The sequence below is a fragment of the Orbicella franksi genome, chromosome 10 (genome assembly GCF_964199315.1).
Source record: "Orbicella franksi chromosome 10, jaOrbFran1.1, whole genome shotgun sequence".
In the NCBI taxonomy this organism is placed as follows: Eukaryota; Metazoa; Cnidaria; class Anthozoa; order Scleractinia; family Merulinidae; genus Orbicella; species Orbicella franksi.
In genome coordinates, this window is record NC_138154.1 from 15,009,115 (window position 1) to 15,025,117 (window position 16,003).

The 16,003-nt window shown below is 38.9% G+C and overlaps 1 protein-coding gene across 1 annotated transcript in view; it reads left to right on the forward strand.

Moving 5' to 3' along the window:
- The window catches only part of LOC145500333 (piwi-like protein 1), a 36,109-nt gene extending 22,992 nt beyond the window's left edge, over positions 1-13,117 (forward strand). The window contains exons 11-27 of the mRNA XM_081479843.1: positions 250-377; positions 475-541; positions 1,091-1,171; positions 1,534-1,641; positions 2,049-2,127; positions 4,648-4,740; positions 4,907-4,993; positions 5,260-5,313; positions 5,510-5,728; positions 6,215-6,394; positions 6,870-6,986; positions 7,655-7,849; positions 8,262-8,453; positions 8,862-8,938; positions 9,412-9,519; positions 9,617-9,686; positions 11,002-13,117. Coding sequence (XP_081335969.1) covers positions 250-377; positions 475-541; positions 1,091-1,171; positions 1,534-1,641; positions 2,049-2,127; positions 4,648-4,740; positions 4,907-4,993; positions 5,260-5,313; positions 5,510-5,728; positions 6,215-6,394; positions 6,870-6,986; positions 7,655-7,849; positions 8,262-8,453; positions 8,862-8,938; positions 9,412-9,519; positions 9,617-9,686; positions 11,002-11,088 — 1,942 coding nt within the window. The 3' untranslated portion in view covers positions 11,089-13,117. The remainder of the gene's footprint in view (positions 1-249; positions 378-474; positions 542-1,090; positions 1,172-1,533; positions 1,642-2,048; positions 2,128-4,647; positions 4,741-4,906; positions 4,994-5,259; positions 5,314-5,509; positions 5,729-6,214; positions 6,395-6,869; positions 6,987-7,654; positions 7,850-8,261; positions 8,454-8,861; positions 8,939-9,411; positions 9,520-9,616; positions 9,687-11,001) is intronic.
- The last annotated feature ends 2,886 nt before the right edge of the window (positions 13,118-16,003 follow it).

A 16,003-nucleotide genomic window follows, 5' to 3' on the forward strand; every position in this document is an offset into this window, starting at 1 on the left:
CAGTCACTGGTTGTCGGATTTTTCCCAAACATTTTCAGTTTTGTTTTTAGTCTCTTTTTAACCAAGCTTGTTCAGGAGCGGCCTGGGAGAATACCAGCGCTATATTCTGAAATGCACCAGTTCAGTAGTTTTGCAATGCAACAGGTCATGAAAGAGTCTAATGAAGTGCTCATGTTGCTTACTTGTGATGTGCTTTATTGTGGACCAGTCATATAACTATGTGACTTTGAGATTTTTTTTTTGTTTCAGAGTTATGAAGCAACTTCAGCTAACACAAGTGGGCCGATATTACTATGATCCCAAAAGGCCAGCCAGCATTCCGCAACATAAGATTGAACTTTGGCCAGGCTACATCACTTCTATTCAATGCTATGAGGGTATGCGTCAATTAAATTACTAGTATGGTCAAACAAGTTCAGAAATTATGTTGTATTTTCTTCATTACTTACAAATGACTGAACTGTTTCTTAATAGGTGGAATGATGCTCTTGTGTGATGTGTCACACAGGCTTCTCAGGACAGAGACATGTTATGCTTTCATGTAAGTTTCTTTTAAGGTGTATGTTAATTATAGCAACACTGCACTTTATGCTGAACACGTTCTTCAGCTGTTAAGTGGCATAGTCCAGTTATTGACTGTCTTGGTACTGTTTTTTGTGAACCAGGGCTTGAAAAAAGTGCTGTCTGGTCGTCTGGGACAAATAGATTTTCCTGTTGGGCAAGTAACTTTTCATTCTCACTTGCCTGATGTGCAAGGCATCAGGCAAGTTGTCTGCCAATTAAATCATGAAAAGAGCAAACTAAGACTTGCCCAGGGTAAGCAAAATTTGTGAGCACTTGTCCCAAAGGCAAACTCAAATTCATGTTTTGTTTTTCTTTTTTTTTTTTTAAGGGGGGGGGGGGTGGGGGCTGGGAGAGGGCTGTGGATAGTACTCTTGTGCTGTCATTATTACTCTATGAACTTTATTTTGGTGTTGATGTAAACAGTTTAGTTTCAGTGGTATTATGTACTTGAAAGATTCTTTTCGCAGTGATTTAGCTCCATCCCTGTGCCTTTTTTCCTCATATCTTCTGGTTTTCTTTTTGCCAGGAATGAGTTATACTCAAAGAGAAGAGATCGGTTTGAAGAAGAATGCAAAAAGCAACTAGTAGGAAATATTGTTTTGACAAGGTTGGTAACAGCACTTTATTTTCTGTGTATGTTTGCTTTTCTGTTTGGAGGTAGCTAGCCTAAATGGCACTGGCAATGGCTGCGTTGGCATTAGCACTCGAATTTATATTGATTAAACTCTAAAATAAAAGGACCTATTTATTTCATATTATTTTGTTATCAGTGTTTAGGACTCAATTTGAGCATTAGATTCCTTTTGTCACAAACATGCTGATGCTAGTGATAGAATTAAAAGGAACTACAATAGTACATACCACAACTATGAATTCCTATCAACATTCTCAACCTTCAGTTTTCAGTTATGAATGGAACCTGGTGCTTTTGACCTATATCAAATCCGTTGCATTTTTAAAACTCAACAGGTACAATAATAAGACTTACAGAATTGATGATGTGGCCTTTGATCAGAACCCAAGATGCACATTTCCTTTTCACAATGGAGAGCAGATGTCCTATGTGGATTATTACAAGTATGGCAGTAACACATTCATTTACCCTAAATTACCTTTGTTATCCACAGTAATGGGTCACTCCAATGTGGACCCTAAGGTGTCCCTTATGGGGTCATTTTAAAGTAAGGTTCATAAGTGACTGACTAAAAATAGCTGGTGAAGTAGCTTACAGACATTTTCCACTGTTGTTGTGCATTCAGTTGTTGGTTGATGATCAGGTGTATATATTCTCATTCAACATAGAACTGAATAAAGTGTCATCTGTTCACTATATAATAATCATGCAATGCGTAAGGTCTGCACTATATTCCTTCAGCTGGTCAGGCCCTGTTATGGCTTTTGGGCCCCACTCTTGACAGGATGCACAGATGCCAGACTTATTGTGAACCTAGTTTCTAATTTTGCAATGTATATTCAATATTTAGAAAAGTCTACAACGCAGATCTGCAAGATCTGGAGCAGCCATTACTTATACACAGACCAAAGGACAAGGAAATACAGAGGGTAAGTCCAAAATAATATTATTGTTAACCCATTGACTCTTGCACCAGCCGTAACCAGCCATGACGAACCTTGGCCTTTCTTCCACTTCTGATGTCATCACCTTTGACCAAAATTGGCATCATCTATGCCCAACTTCTGCAGGAGGAAAAGATCTTTCCAATGATACCCAGATCAGACTGATCGGCCCAATGGAGCCTGAGATATGCACAAAAATGCTCAAAAAGTTGAGTGAGTAACTCAGAGCAAAATTTCCTGCCACTACATGTGGCTACTCCATGGCAAAAATTGCACGTCTCGATGATGCTTTCTCAGAATGTTTTAAACTGGAAGCAAGCCCAGTAGAAGGTCAATCACTGCAGCAAAAAGAAAAAAAAGGAGAAAAAGGAAAGGCAAAAAAAAAAATCAAAAAGCCCAAAGACGTGGGTCTCAAAATCTCAAAATTTTGAATTCTGTGCATGCCCGAGCAAAAATGCCATAAAATGCAATGCTAGTGGAAAGAAACGCATGCTGTCACGTTGCAAATGCCTTGTTGAGTAGATTGGAGCTAATTTGGCCCATATCCAGCCTGAAAATCTCCAAAATGTCCAAAAAAAGCGTTCTTGGCAAAAAGCTCCAGGAGTCAATGGGTTAAGTCAAAATTCAAATGGAGATTTAGTTTCCCAGGGTAATATCATCAAGAACTCAGTGAAAGGGCCTTAACGGATTGCACAGTTCTTAATGAAATGGATGGTTGCAGTCACTGAATTGAAGAACTTTCGTATCCAGACATTTGGAGGAGAGGTGCATTCATGAGTTCCTTATTTAGAGGTTTCAATAATTTTTGGCACAAGAGGGTAGTTTAGAAAAACAGGCAGGTAGTTTCTTGGAGGGCCCAGAGGGCATGCTCTCCCAGGAAATGTTGAAATTCTAGACTCTCGCAGATGCATTTTCCTGTGCTTTGAGGCCTATTTTTCTGTTGCTTTGTTGTTCCTAGAAGTCAATCAATTAGAAATTGACAAGGTTGATGACATGTGGTATTTTAATTCTTCGTATTCAAATCGATTCATGAACGATACATCATATTTCACCATGGAAAGAAGCATAACATTCAAGTTTAAACACCGAAATGTGTCCCTCTCAATATACTCAACTAACCTTGTGAAGAATCATTCTTCATCGACCTTTTTTGTTTTAATGCTGGAGCAAAATATACCAATAACGATTGCCTTTAGGCATCCATTATTATCCATGCTTAGTCCCAGTTTCCTCTCAATTTCAGCTGAAGTGCCTGGCATATTTTTTCACTTCATTTTGAAGTGATTGTTCTTACGTGTTAGGTTGCACTTTCCTTCATCTTTCATGGTCCAAAAGGCTGGGTTAACACTAGAAATTTCTTTGTACCTTTCTTTTTCTTTACTTATAACATAAGACTTATTTTGCCAAATTTTTTGAAGAGAATCCTTAGCTGCGAGGAAATTATCTGGTCTTAGTTATTTGTGTATGGCTACCCGGGACGGTTACAGGCGGGTAGTCCGCTCATTTCAAGCGGGTAGATCTACCCGCTACCCGACTATTATTGAAACCCCTGACTCATTGAAAGTCATGTTTGGTTTTTCACCAGTTGACAGGATGGGGTTTTCAGGGCTAAAAAATTGTAACTCACTGGTGGCCAATGCAGTTCCAAAAATCAAGTGTTGGCGACCAAATATTCAGAACTAATTGCCAGTGGATGACTCATCTTTCCTTTCATCAACCTCTTAACTTCAAAGGAAAACGACTTTAATACTTGTAGATTTATGCAAACAGATATAACAAAACAAACCTGGGATTCGTCAGTCACCAACTGGATTCAGCAGCTTCTTTATTCTTAGGGCACATTAAATAATGCATGCATGGAGTCGATCCATCCTTTTGCTTTGCTGTGAAGACTGTAGATGATCCTCTCACATTGGAAAACTTTGAAATGGGCTGCCCATGTCTGAAATCACCCTATAATGCATTGCAAACCCTTGAGCATTGAGTACGTCATGTATGTCTGCGGACTGGCTCTCTTCTATTTGATTTTATGATCTGGTGACTGGAAATTTGCATTTGGCGTCCATTTTTTTCTACTTAGTCGCCAAATGGTGACTTAAGGATTTTTTTAATTTCGAGCCCTGGTTTTGTTTACAATGTCTTTTTACAAGACCCATGACCTGCAGGTGACCATGACAAAAAAAAAAAGCAGGACTGGTATACTACAACCAGTCAAAAAAATGTTGATACACTTTGTGCAAAAAGTGTCTTTAGCTGCTTAAATGGATTGCAAATGATCACCCCACCCCCTTCTCCCCGGTTCAGTGATGTCCATCTAAGTTTTGTACATGATATTGCTTAGCTAGCAACATTGAAAAGGGGGGGGGGGGTGGGGAGGAGGAGGAGGAGGGAAAGATTATGCATGATATCACGCATTAAGGTAGGATGTCTTGTCTACTTTTGCATCTGGCTGTAGTTACTTTTTGCTTTTTAAGCAAAAGCTCTTATCTATTTGTTGCCTGTTAGGGTAAAAAGCCAGGATTGGTTTGCTTGATACCTGAACTATGCTACATCACAGGACTTACAGATACAATCAGGCAAGACTTCCGAGTTATGAAGGTTTGTAATCCTCTTATTGCTGATCAGACTAATTAGTTTTCAGTACACTTTGCAGTATGGCCTCTTTGAGGGATCCCATCAAAAAGAAAAAGTTACAGAAGTATTTTTGACATAAAAATGTAAATGTAATAATGTAAAATGTAAATGTAATAATGTTGTTTTGTAGGACATTGCAGCACACACAAGAGTAAGCCCAATGCAGAGACAACAAGCTATGATGAAATTTATTGATAACATCAATTCCTGCCCTGAGGTAAAGCTGTGTATCTGCTGTTGTTGTTTTGATGATGCTTGTTGGTAAATTCTACAGCTGTTTGCTGATATGACAAGTGACTGAGGACTCCTACTACCAAAGAAGAATTACATCCTTAGGAGTTCTTTGTATGCACACTGTATATCATTCCAGCCATGTGAAGGCCTAACCTTATACAGATTCTACCCTTGTACCCATTGATGAACAAGTTACTTTCTTGACTCACATTATGTAATCAACAATTTTGCTCATTTGTTCTGTACTAGGCTCTTCAAGAACTCACATCTTGGGGAGTTCAGCTTGATCAGACCATGCTCAGAGTAAGTTGATTAACTCTGAATGTTACTGTCTAAGGCTTCTGTGCATGCAATGAAGAATTTAGTTGATCTGGGAGTGTTGTCTACTGTATATACATTGTCAGTAAAAAGCACAGCAAAGTTATTTGGTATTTGGGGTACAACTTAGGTGTCAGGTATGCACTTGTAGAAGTCACTGATTTTTGTGTGTCTTGTCCAGACTGAAGGTCGTCAGCTGCCGTTGGAGAAGATTACTCTTGGCAGCACATCATTTCAATCTAGTCCTCAGGCTGACTGGGGCCAGCAGGCTGTCAAGGAGCAAGTTATCACTCCTGTTCCTCTTCGTAACTGGTTGGTGCTGTATGTGAACAGAGACAAGAGTAAAGCTCTTGATTTTGTTACCATGATGAATAAGGTGACTCCAGCCATGGGTATTGAGGTACGTGTCCTGCCATCTGCTACAAGTAAAGTAATTACAAGTCATTTAGCTATGTTTATTTCACTTTCCAGTCATGCCCTTGGAAATAAGAGCTTCTCCACAACGATACTCCTAACTGCCCCCTCCCCCCCCCTCCCCCCCTGGATAGTTTGTTTGAACTTACCAGTTGCTACCTCTTTTTCTTGCTTTTTGGTCAAGCCTCATAAAAATCCTAGTAAAATTATACCGTGCTGAAAACCTTTTTACCAGTGCCTGTATATTCATGGGCAAAGTCAGAATGTATTGATTAGTGAGTACTCAGTACAAAAAATAAAATACAACATATTCAGGTAGTATGCCACTTATACTGGCTTTAAAGTACAGATACTTTATTCACCTTAACACTGAAATGTAAAATTGCATGACAAGTCAGCTGCCGTCTTTTTTAATAGTTTCAGTCATGGAAGGTCACTTGCTGGTTACTGACCATTTTGTTTGCAATATCAGGTGCTTCAGCCTACAATGCTTGAACTCAGGGATGACAGAACTGAATCCTACTTGCGATTCATCAGAGAACATCTGAACCCTCAAACACAGGTAGTGGTGGTTATCTTTCCCACTTCTCGAGATGACCGTTACTCTGCCATCAAGAAGCTGTGTTGTGTAGAAAGCCCTGTTCCATCTCAGGTAACACTGTACTCTTATATTTCATGCCCACTACCCCTTCCTGTTGTCATTTAGGCCAAATCTAAGGCCATCTTTGTGTTTTTCTGGCATTTATCCATGTACTACCTTTCTTTCATTACCATATCTTTTTATCCATTGATGCCCACTACAGTTCTTTTTCTCCATATCCTTTTACAGTGGTAGAAATCTGAATGTTTGAAATATTTCATGACATCCCCTTCACTCTTATCCATTTTGTAATGTCAGAATTATGTGTAATGTGGTTGTGATGTTTTTTTTGTGTGTGTTGTTTTGTTTTGTTTTTTGTCAGATTATCAGATCTTTGATAAAGTTAAAATTTTCAGCTATTTTGTAAATAAAGAATGTATTATTATTAGAATGCATGCCTCCTGGCAAAGCAAATCCCACTGTTGAGTCTTGTAGGTTTTTATCTCCAGCTAGGTTTAGTATTTCAATTATCTTTTTCAAACCCTAGGTTATCAATGCCAGGACAATTTCACAGCAGAACAAGCTCCGCAGTGTGACTCAGAAGATTGCCCTTCAGATTAACTGCAAACTGGGTGGAGAACTCTGGGCTTTGGACATTCCATTGGTTAGTTTATAATGGCCTTATTCACACTAGATAATGAAAAACATCAGGGGTTTCATTAAGATTTTCAATAGGAGGGCAACTGGTTTTCACAGGCGGGTAAAACTATTTGAACTGATCTTTTTCCAAAGAAAAACTTTCGGCTAGATGGTCGAACCAGCTGGGCAAAATTGCTCTCACAGCTGGTCGATTTGCCCGGTGCCCGGCCCTTAAAGAAACTCCTGGAAACATGTCTGGACAGATAACTTGTCTGACAAGTTTTATGTCCTTGTGTGAAATTGTTATGCAAAACTCATCTAATTTTTTTGTCAGATATTCACACTGGGGTAGGTTAAGAAGCCACATAGGCAACATTTTGTTATTCAAAGTCAATAGGTTTCTTGTTTAATAGGAACCAAAACTCCTCAACTCAGATGGGTAATTAGACAATTAAATTTGGATGTTCTTTCCATGAAACCCCTGCCCTGGTTAGTTTTCACTCTAGTACTGGAAACTTGTCTCAAATGGGAAAACCTGTCAAATGTCGGTTCCAGAAATTCTGGTGTGAATTCAGCCAATCTGCTTTCTTTGTTAAAGGTTGCTAAAACATCCATGTCAATTAGGTTTGCCCTAAATATCCAGGGGGTGTTTTGACAATATAGTTAAATTTGTTATGTGTTATATATCAATAGAAAAGCTTGATGGTGATTGGTATTGATGTGTATCATGATGCATCCCGTGGTGGCCGGTCAGTGGGTGGATTTGTAGCAAGCATGAACAAGAGTCTGACTCGCTGGTACTCAAGAGTGTGTTTCCAGTCACCTGGTCAGGAACTTATTGATGGACTTAAAATGGCTCTTACTGCTTCATTAAGGAAGTATCATGAGGTTTGTTCTTAAGCTTAGTGTCTGGTTATTCCAGGTAGCCCAAAGGATTGAAAGAACTAGGTCACTTACTGGACCCAGTGCTTTCCTCCGTTTTCTGTGACGATTATTGTTACTTCCCTTGGATGCAATTCTAGTGTGTAGGTCGAGCCTCTAGGATAATAATTTGTCAGGTTGTAACAATTTGCTTGTACCTGCTTTTAAAAACTCCTGGGTGAAGGGAGGCGCTGTGAGTAAAGCCCCATGCCCAAGACACAAGGAGCTGGAACCAAAGCCTCAAACCATAATTGCACTGCACTGATTATTAGGTTAACATATCACCAACAGGTGAAGCTTTACAATTATTACAATGTACTTTAATCTCATTTGATGAAACAGGTTACATATGTTCGGTATTATTGCTTTTGATACCTAGGTGAACCACACCTTGCCAGACCGTATAATTGTGTTCCGTGATGGTGTTGGTGATGGGCAGCTAAGAACTGTTGCTGGTTATGAAGTGCAACAGCTGTCAGAGTGTTTCACTTTGTTTGGTGAGAAGTATGAGCCCAAGATGGGTGTGGTTATTGTGTCAAAGAGAATCAATGCAAGAATCTTTGCATCCCAGGTCAGTCGTCGTTTTCACAGCTAACCTACCAATCTAAAATACATCACAATCACAGTTTATTCTTTGTTGTATTGGCCAGGGTTCTCTGTGAGCACTGGTGATCAGCAAAATGCGCTGTTTAGTAGTGCTGGGTGTGTGACTCTTAAAATTGTTGAAGACAAAATTTACCGGTACATAAGAACAACCATTAAATTTTGTTTTCATTGCCTCTTCAAGTGTTTTATTTGCACTTCAAAATTTGTTTTGGGCAATTGGTGTTGTTAGAAACGATTTCTTTTGAAGAGATATTTAAAGCAGTCGCACAGAAGTTTGTAATACAGTGTAACTAATCTTGGTGCAAAGCTTTTTGTCCACTTGTTACTGAAACTTCTGGTGGATTCCTTCTTAATAATGCTGTTATTGTCAAAGGGAGGTGGCCCAATGCCTAAACTGGATAACCCTGGCCCTGGTACAGTACTGGATCATACTATTACTAGGAAGGACTGGTAGGTCACCATCAACAGTGTTCTAGTTTTTAAACGTCTCTAAAAACTACCGTTATCCTGGAAGACAGTGCTAAGCGATTTTTGCCATTGAATTCTTGCACTAAACAAGCAATAAAGTCTTGAACAGAACTGGCCTTACATGCTAGGACAACAATGAAAAATGTTGTCTATAGCTTCTATATAGAGAAATATGATACCTGTACTGGAGGGAACACCTCCTACCTATCTAGGATGCTCTGTTGAAAAAGAATATACCTCTTGTCAGAATTGAAAAGTAAGAACCTCTATTTAAGTGTCATGAATCCAGATCCTAATGCATTTCCAGCACTGTTTGGGGACATTTCAACGAAATGGTCAAGTAAAATTAAAGAACGGAAAAAAAACGCGTGGAAAATATTTATTGTGGTAACTACTATAAAATGTTTAGTGATTTGAGCCATTATTAGCACTGATATTTTGTGTTGTATTTGCAGGTACGACTTCTACCTGATCAGCCAACATGTTCGTCAGGGCACAGTGACTCCAACCCACTACATCGTTGTGCATGACAAATCAGAGCTCAAACCTGACTACATGCAAAGGTATGCAACTGTCTTACCATGCGCTAAAAGCTACAGACTGCAATGCAATCCCCGTAAAACCTGAAATAAAATGAACCTTGGTGTTTTCATTTGGCAGGTTGGCTTACAAGTTGACTCACCTCTATTACAATTGGCCTGGTACAGTAAGAGTGCCTGCTCCATGTCAGGTGTGTTAACTATTGCTTGTTCTTGTAGAATGTGTTCTTTATATCTCAGGAACAATTGATCTGCTTTTTTCTGGTTGCTGTGTGTTCTCTCTCTAATTTCGTTAGTGTTCTGTTGTCGTGTTGTGTGTTGTACATATTAAGATGTAGATATATACCTCTTACTAACCGAGTTCGAGGGCTGTACTGTAAGTTACAGACCTGGTTTTTTTCCCCCATATCGATTGATGGCCCAAACGTGAAGTGCGCGGGCCATAAATCGATGGGGAAAAAGCGATGACCATAACTTACAGTACGGACCGAGAAGACGAGGCTAGCAAAATATTTATTATATCTCTATACTGTGTAGCCTGCGAACGTAGACGTATTTCCGGCTGTCGCTTGTCTCCGCCGAAAATAACGTCTGCGAACCCGAGCCAGGAAACGATTTCTGTGACGTAGGAATTTTAAGCCAATCACAGTTTAGCTCAAGTAGTCCCAGAACTACTGCGTGAGGTATTCGCTGCGAGGAGCACTCGAGTTTCATTCTATCATAGAATCTGATTGGCCAAGGAGAAACAAAAGTCATTACGTCACAGGAATGGTTTCCTGGCTCGGGTTCGCAGACGTTGTTTTCGGCAGAGACAAGCGACAGCCGGAAATACGTCTGCGTTCGCAGGCTGTATACTGTGTGTCTGACGCATTCGGGAACGATTTCTATTCACGCGGAACGCTTCAAATTTCAGACGTTTCTCAAAAGCAAAACGAGACGATGTAAAATCGTTGTTGAGTGACTCTGAAGTCTTTAGCAGATTTTAATGCACAATTTCAGGAGTAAAAGAAAGTTTTAAACTTTTACTTGATATAAAAGTTTAAGAATACTTGGCGATAAATCACGAAACATTTTGGCAACAAAAACAGCTTCAAATTTTAGCGGGCCGTACAGTAGAATACGCCCGCTAAATTGACCAGTCGCAGCGTGCGTACTATCTGAAAGATATGATAAAACTGAATAATTAGCTCTGTGGTTGTAATTTACTTTTAAGTGACGTTGCGTTGTGTCCTGTGTCACGACGGCTTTGAGATCTTGTGGGGCATTTTGATCTGATTCAAGGCTAAAACAACCTTTTTGATTGGAGCGAATTGGATTACCTTTTAAAGCTTTATTTTACACCAGATAGTAGTTGTAGAAAATTCCGAAAGTGACTGCCCCCTTAAACTGCTGAAACAATGCACTCAAACCCTGGAATGTCTGTGTTACATATTCTAGAATATAAGTGTGGACAGTAGACTCTGGCCAGTAGTAAATATTTGTTTGTTTATTTGTTTGGTTTTGTAGTATGCCCACAAGTTAGCGTACTTGGTTGGCCAGAACATCCACAATGAACCTTCACATGATCTTTCTGATCGTCTGTTCTTCTTGTAAATGAAGTCTGCGATAACAGAACGTGGCCTTCAGTTACTGGGCTACCGTTGACTGAGACGTTTTCCTGTTCAAGTGACTCATTTGGAGGACATTTATTCTGGAAGCACAGAAGCTAGTGTGCTGGATGTTTCCACTATGTAAAATGTAGTTCAGTTGTTTATTTTATTATTTATTTATAATTAGGTTATATTATTCTATCAAAGTATGTCAATGAACCAGGAAAGTTTGAGAATAATACCAAGAATATTGAGTTTTATTTTTCATCAATAGTAAATATAGCTTACAGTGCAAAATCGTATTTATATCCGTTTTGTGTAAGTATACTTACGAATGATTTTCTAAATACAGTTTATAAATTTGTTAACGGAAGGAGTGCCCTTTCAGCTTTATCCTTTCAATTTTTTTATACTGGTGCTTCAAATGCCATTAAGCCTCAAAACAAGTTTATAAACCTGTCACAATTCCTGCCCCACTCCCCAACCCGATCAAAATTCCTCCCCCAGTCCCCCAACCCCACTGAAATTCCTGCCCCAATCCTCCATCTCGTAGGCCTCTGAGATAAACACTAAAACTAAGCTTTTCTCCATAACCTCTAACTGCATCACATCCGTTTATTTGTTTTAACCTTTTTTCATCCTAAAAACCACTTTTTCGTGCTATTTTGTAAGAAATACATCAAACAGGAAAGACCATGTTTCTCCTCTTTTCTAAACACTGAGAAGAGAGTTAAAGTTGCGACGCGTAGCGGAGTATTTTTGACTAACGTCGAGGTGTTTCGAAATGTGGTCAAACACGGTCTTGAGTGTTTGATATTGAGTGTTTAAACGGGGAAATAAAATCGTACAAAATCTATGCTAATTAAGATCGGATATCCAAATATCGTCACGGTCATGATTTCGTTTGTTTAAACTTGATAAATTATTAATGAGTTTGAGAATCGAACTTCACATGGGAGAGCGAGTCTTTCATCTCCACTTGAAAACTGCAGGGACAAGTTGCTTTGGTAGATACTTCACTTAGCGGGCATTATGTTCTGGTAGTGCCAGCCCGAAATCGTACCGCGTGAACGGTTCTGGCTGAGAACAATTACGTGAAATGTACTGGCAGGGTTGCCACAGGTCAGGAAATGGTGAGAGGAAAAAATTCTTCAAGGTCAGGGAAAAGTCAGGGAATTTTATTTTGAGTCATGGAAAATTGAAATAATTTAACACAGCTGATTTTAATGCCATTTTAATACCTGAAAGAAACATTTGGGTCTGTTGAATACATATTAGTCTTAATGAACGAGTGGAAAGGATGGCTGTAAGTTGACGCCAGACGCCGCTACTAGATCTGGCATTTTGGTCAGGGAAATCTTATTTTTATCATAAAAAAGGCAGGGAATTATGAAAAGTGATGCCTGTGGTAACCATGACCGGTGAACTATAATCGTCCAGAAAACGCAATAATTGCCCGTGGTTGGCTTTAATACGCTGAGAATTGTAGCTTTGTGACACCTTCCTTGAACAGTGTCTCCTGAAGTAATAAGACAACGCCCTGTTCTGTTAGTAAAAAGCAACTAGGGTGAATTGCGACAATTCACTCGGAAAACTTCCTTTTGCTAGGCAGACATTTTGCAGTTTTTGAAAACTAATTCCTCCTTGAACATTACACCCATTTCACCTATTAACAGTGAAGAATGTTCAAATGCCTTCTCTATGCAGTCGTACATAACCTCAGTTTCCATAGAGTAGGTTTTGAACATGATTAAAGGCCTAGTTAAACACCGCTTTGTTTACAAACCTTTCATGGAAATTCTAAAGCCATTGGATCTTGTAACTTTCCTATACATGTTTTAGGGTGTGATTGGGGAATTAAATTCCTTTATTAATTGACGCACAGCAATTTGAAAGGGATAACCAATTCTTCATAAACTTTGATTCTTTTTTGCTTCTCTAAAACTGTCTCGTACGTTGTTCAAGTTCCAAAATAGGTATCTCAAGTTGGGTTGGATGATTACGATATAAAAATAAAATTCTAATATTAAAATACCTGGACTGACAGTTTTTTCAGAGTTTCGCGTCAGTGTAGTAATGAGTGACAGTTCGGGAAAATGATAGGCTCGGTTTCCAGCCGTTTTGGGAGTCCGGTTCTTTGTCCTCCTGGTGTGGGGCAAGACACTCGGGCTCACAAAACGGCTGGAAATCGAGCCAAAGGAAAATGGGGAATGCTGCATTTTAGTCCTCCTGTACCATTCTGTTTTGATTGATGGTACAATATTGTTCAACGATTGGTCATTTCTGACGTTATTGGTTACCACGGCAACGATGTGACCCGTTAAAACACAATTTTACCTTTCAGTGTAATCAGCATACCAAGATTCAATGGATCAAAAAAATTCTAAAAAAATGTTGAGTGGTCTTAGAGCCACCATAATTTTTTGGAAAACAATTTCGCGACTGTAGACATCCATTTTACCCACGATCTCATGTTCTTATTTTAAAACCAATTTCAAACGAGATGTGGGAGTGAAAACTGTCAATATGTCAATCGTGTCGATCTGCGCTGGATTACGTAAAATAATGCAAAAATTCCTCGGATAATGTATGTATCAAAGAAATTCGCGAGAGATTGGTACTGGGGAAGAAAAACTTGTAAGTTGCGTATTATTCTACCTTTATTCTTACTAACTTTAGTGCATACCGAATTTCCATAGAATTTCGCGACTACCGTAAACTGCTTATAAGTTCCCACCCGGGTTTAGGACCATCTACCTGTAAACAAAATATTTCCTCTGATTATGAGCTTCCCAGATATATTTCCAACAGTTAGCTTTTGATGGGTCATTATAATCACTCTATCACTTGATGTAAAAATCATGGTATCGAGAAACCGCTCAATCATTGGTGAACACGATCTCATCATTTAGCAACAGTATATCCTGCTAAAAACACCCTTAAGGTCATTCCCCAGTATTGCATTGCGCATCCCCACTGCGCCTAATTTCACGCGTGATTAGCGCGCACGCATTAAAAAATGGCGGCTAGAGGTAAATCGTCATTTTCTCGCAAACGAGCATGGTGACCTATCATTTTTTTTTCTGTTGTTTTGAATTGAGTAATAAATTTCCCTGTGTAAAATAAATATGGACCAATTCTCAGTGTAGAACAAAAAGCAATCGTAACTACAATCATGGTGCTATTATAAGGATTTATATGGGTATAAACAAGGTGTTTTTGCTCCTAAACGAACAATGGGACCCCTCATTTTTATTTGAAAATTTAAGTTCCTATAATATAAACAATCGATAGGCAAAGTTTCACAAAAATCTCAGCGCAGGTTCTATTTTAGCGGAATGACCTTAATTGCAGTTTTAGGGGCTTATAATTCAAAAACGGCATGTTAATTTTTTTTTATATTAGCAAATTTTAAAAAGCATGATAAGACGCAACTTTTAGCAAAGTTTAAAAAAATTCTGTATATAGGGTTCAGAGCCACCTTAAATTTTTAAAACTTTAAGGTGGCTCTGAATCCTATGTAGATATTTTTTAAAACTTTGCCAAAAGTTGCGTTTTATCATGCGTTTTAAAATTTGAAAATATAAAAATATTGCAGCGGGCCGTTTTTGAATTGTAAGCCCCTAAAGCTGTAATTAAGGGTGTTTTAGCAGGTCATACTGTTGCTATGGTAACCTATTGCGTATTCCACTTATAAGCACCCACCCACTCCCCGGATGTAATCCCCTTCGTTTACAAGCCTATCCTAAACCCCCTACGAAGTTGTATAAAAAAGAGCTTTTAATGGACTCTCTAATAGTTCTTTCCAATAATTCTTCAGTCTCTTGCCTCGCAACTTTCGTCGCTTTAATGCCCTCTCGCTTCGCTCGGGGCCGAGGGAGATGTATGCCATGTATCAGCGAAGGATTAAGCAATGGTCGACCTGTGGCAAGTCTAATAGTAAGCCTATAAGCGGCAGATTACGGTACTGATTTTCGTGATATTTTCAAAACGCAAAAATCGCGAAATTTAGTACTCGAGAAAATTGGTAAGAATAGTGTGTTCTTTTTGCGGTTTTCCTCAGCTGGAGTATCTTTACGCCACAACGTTTTGGCGCGTTTATTTCAAAAACGCTCGGCTATAATTGCCTCGCTGTCATGCCCAGGATAGGTTACATATGTGCTTAGCGTCCTAGCCTTGTTGTGTCGGTTGTCATAGAAGCGAACCACTCTTTGATCTCTGGCAGTAGGTCACACTGTAGTCTTTTTCTCTCGAAAAATCCACGGAAAAAAAAACAAAGGAAAAATGTTTAATTCAGTTAACCAAGATAAGATATCATGATCTTACGGGAAAGGACCCAGTCTAGTAGTTTTCGGCATCGAGTTTTGCTTTCTTGGTAGCTTAGTTGTCCAGGGGATCACATGTCCCGCCAAAAGAAGAAATGACAAAGTTTTCAATTCACAGGTCATCTGCTGTGGCATATCAGGTACTTAGTTTAAACGAAGTGCTACTAAACGTAAGTACTCTACGCTTATTTCTCATTTAACTGTAATGGTCTGTTAAACCTTAAGCTAAAACAGTGTTAACTATCCCTTTAACACGCGAACCGTGAAAAGACGGAAACGTGTGTAGTGTTGTCCAGTATTTTGGGGATCTGGTTTAGCTTGGTTTCGAACACGTTCTTTTCACTATTATTGTTGATCGATTTTCAAAATCCGAAATACAACCTATTTTTTTGTTTGTTTTTTTGTTGTTGTTGTTGTTTGTTTGTTTTTGTTTTTGTTTTTGTTTGTTTTTTGTTTGTCTGTTTTTGCTGGTTAACTGACCTTCAAACAAAACAAAATCGCTTGAGGATTAAATCTGTAAATAATTGTGCGAAGAAAGTCTCTTTAAAATGGGACAGAAGTTATTTTTTCGTTGCCCTTCCGGCGCGATTTATA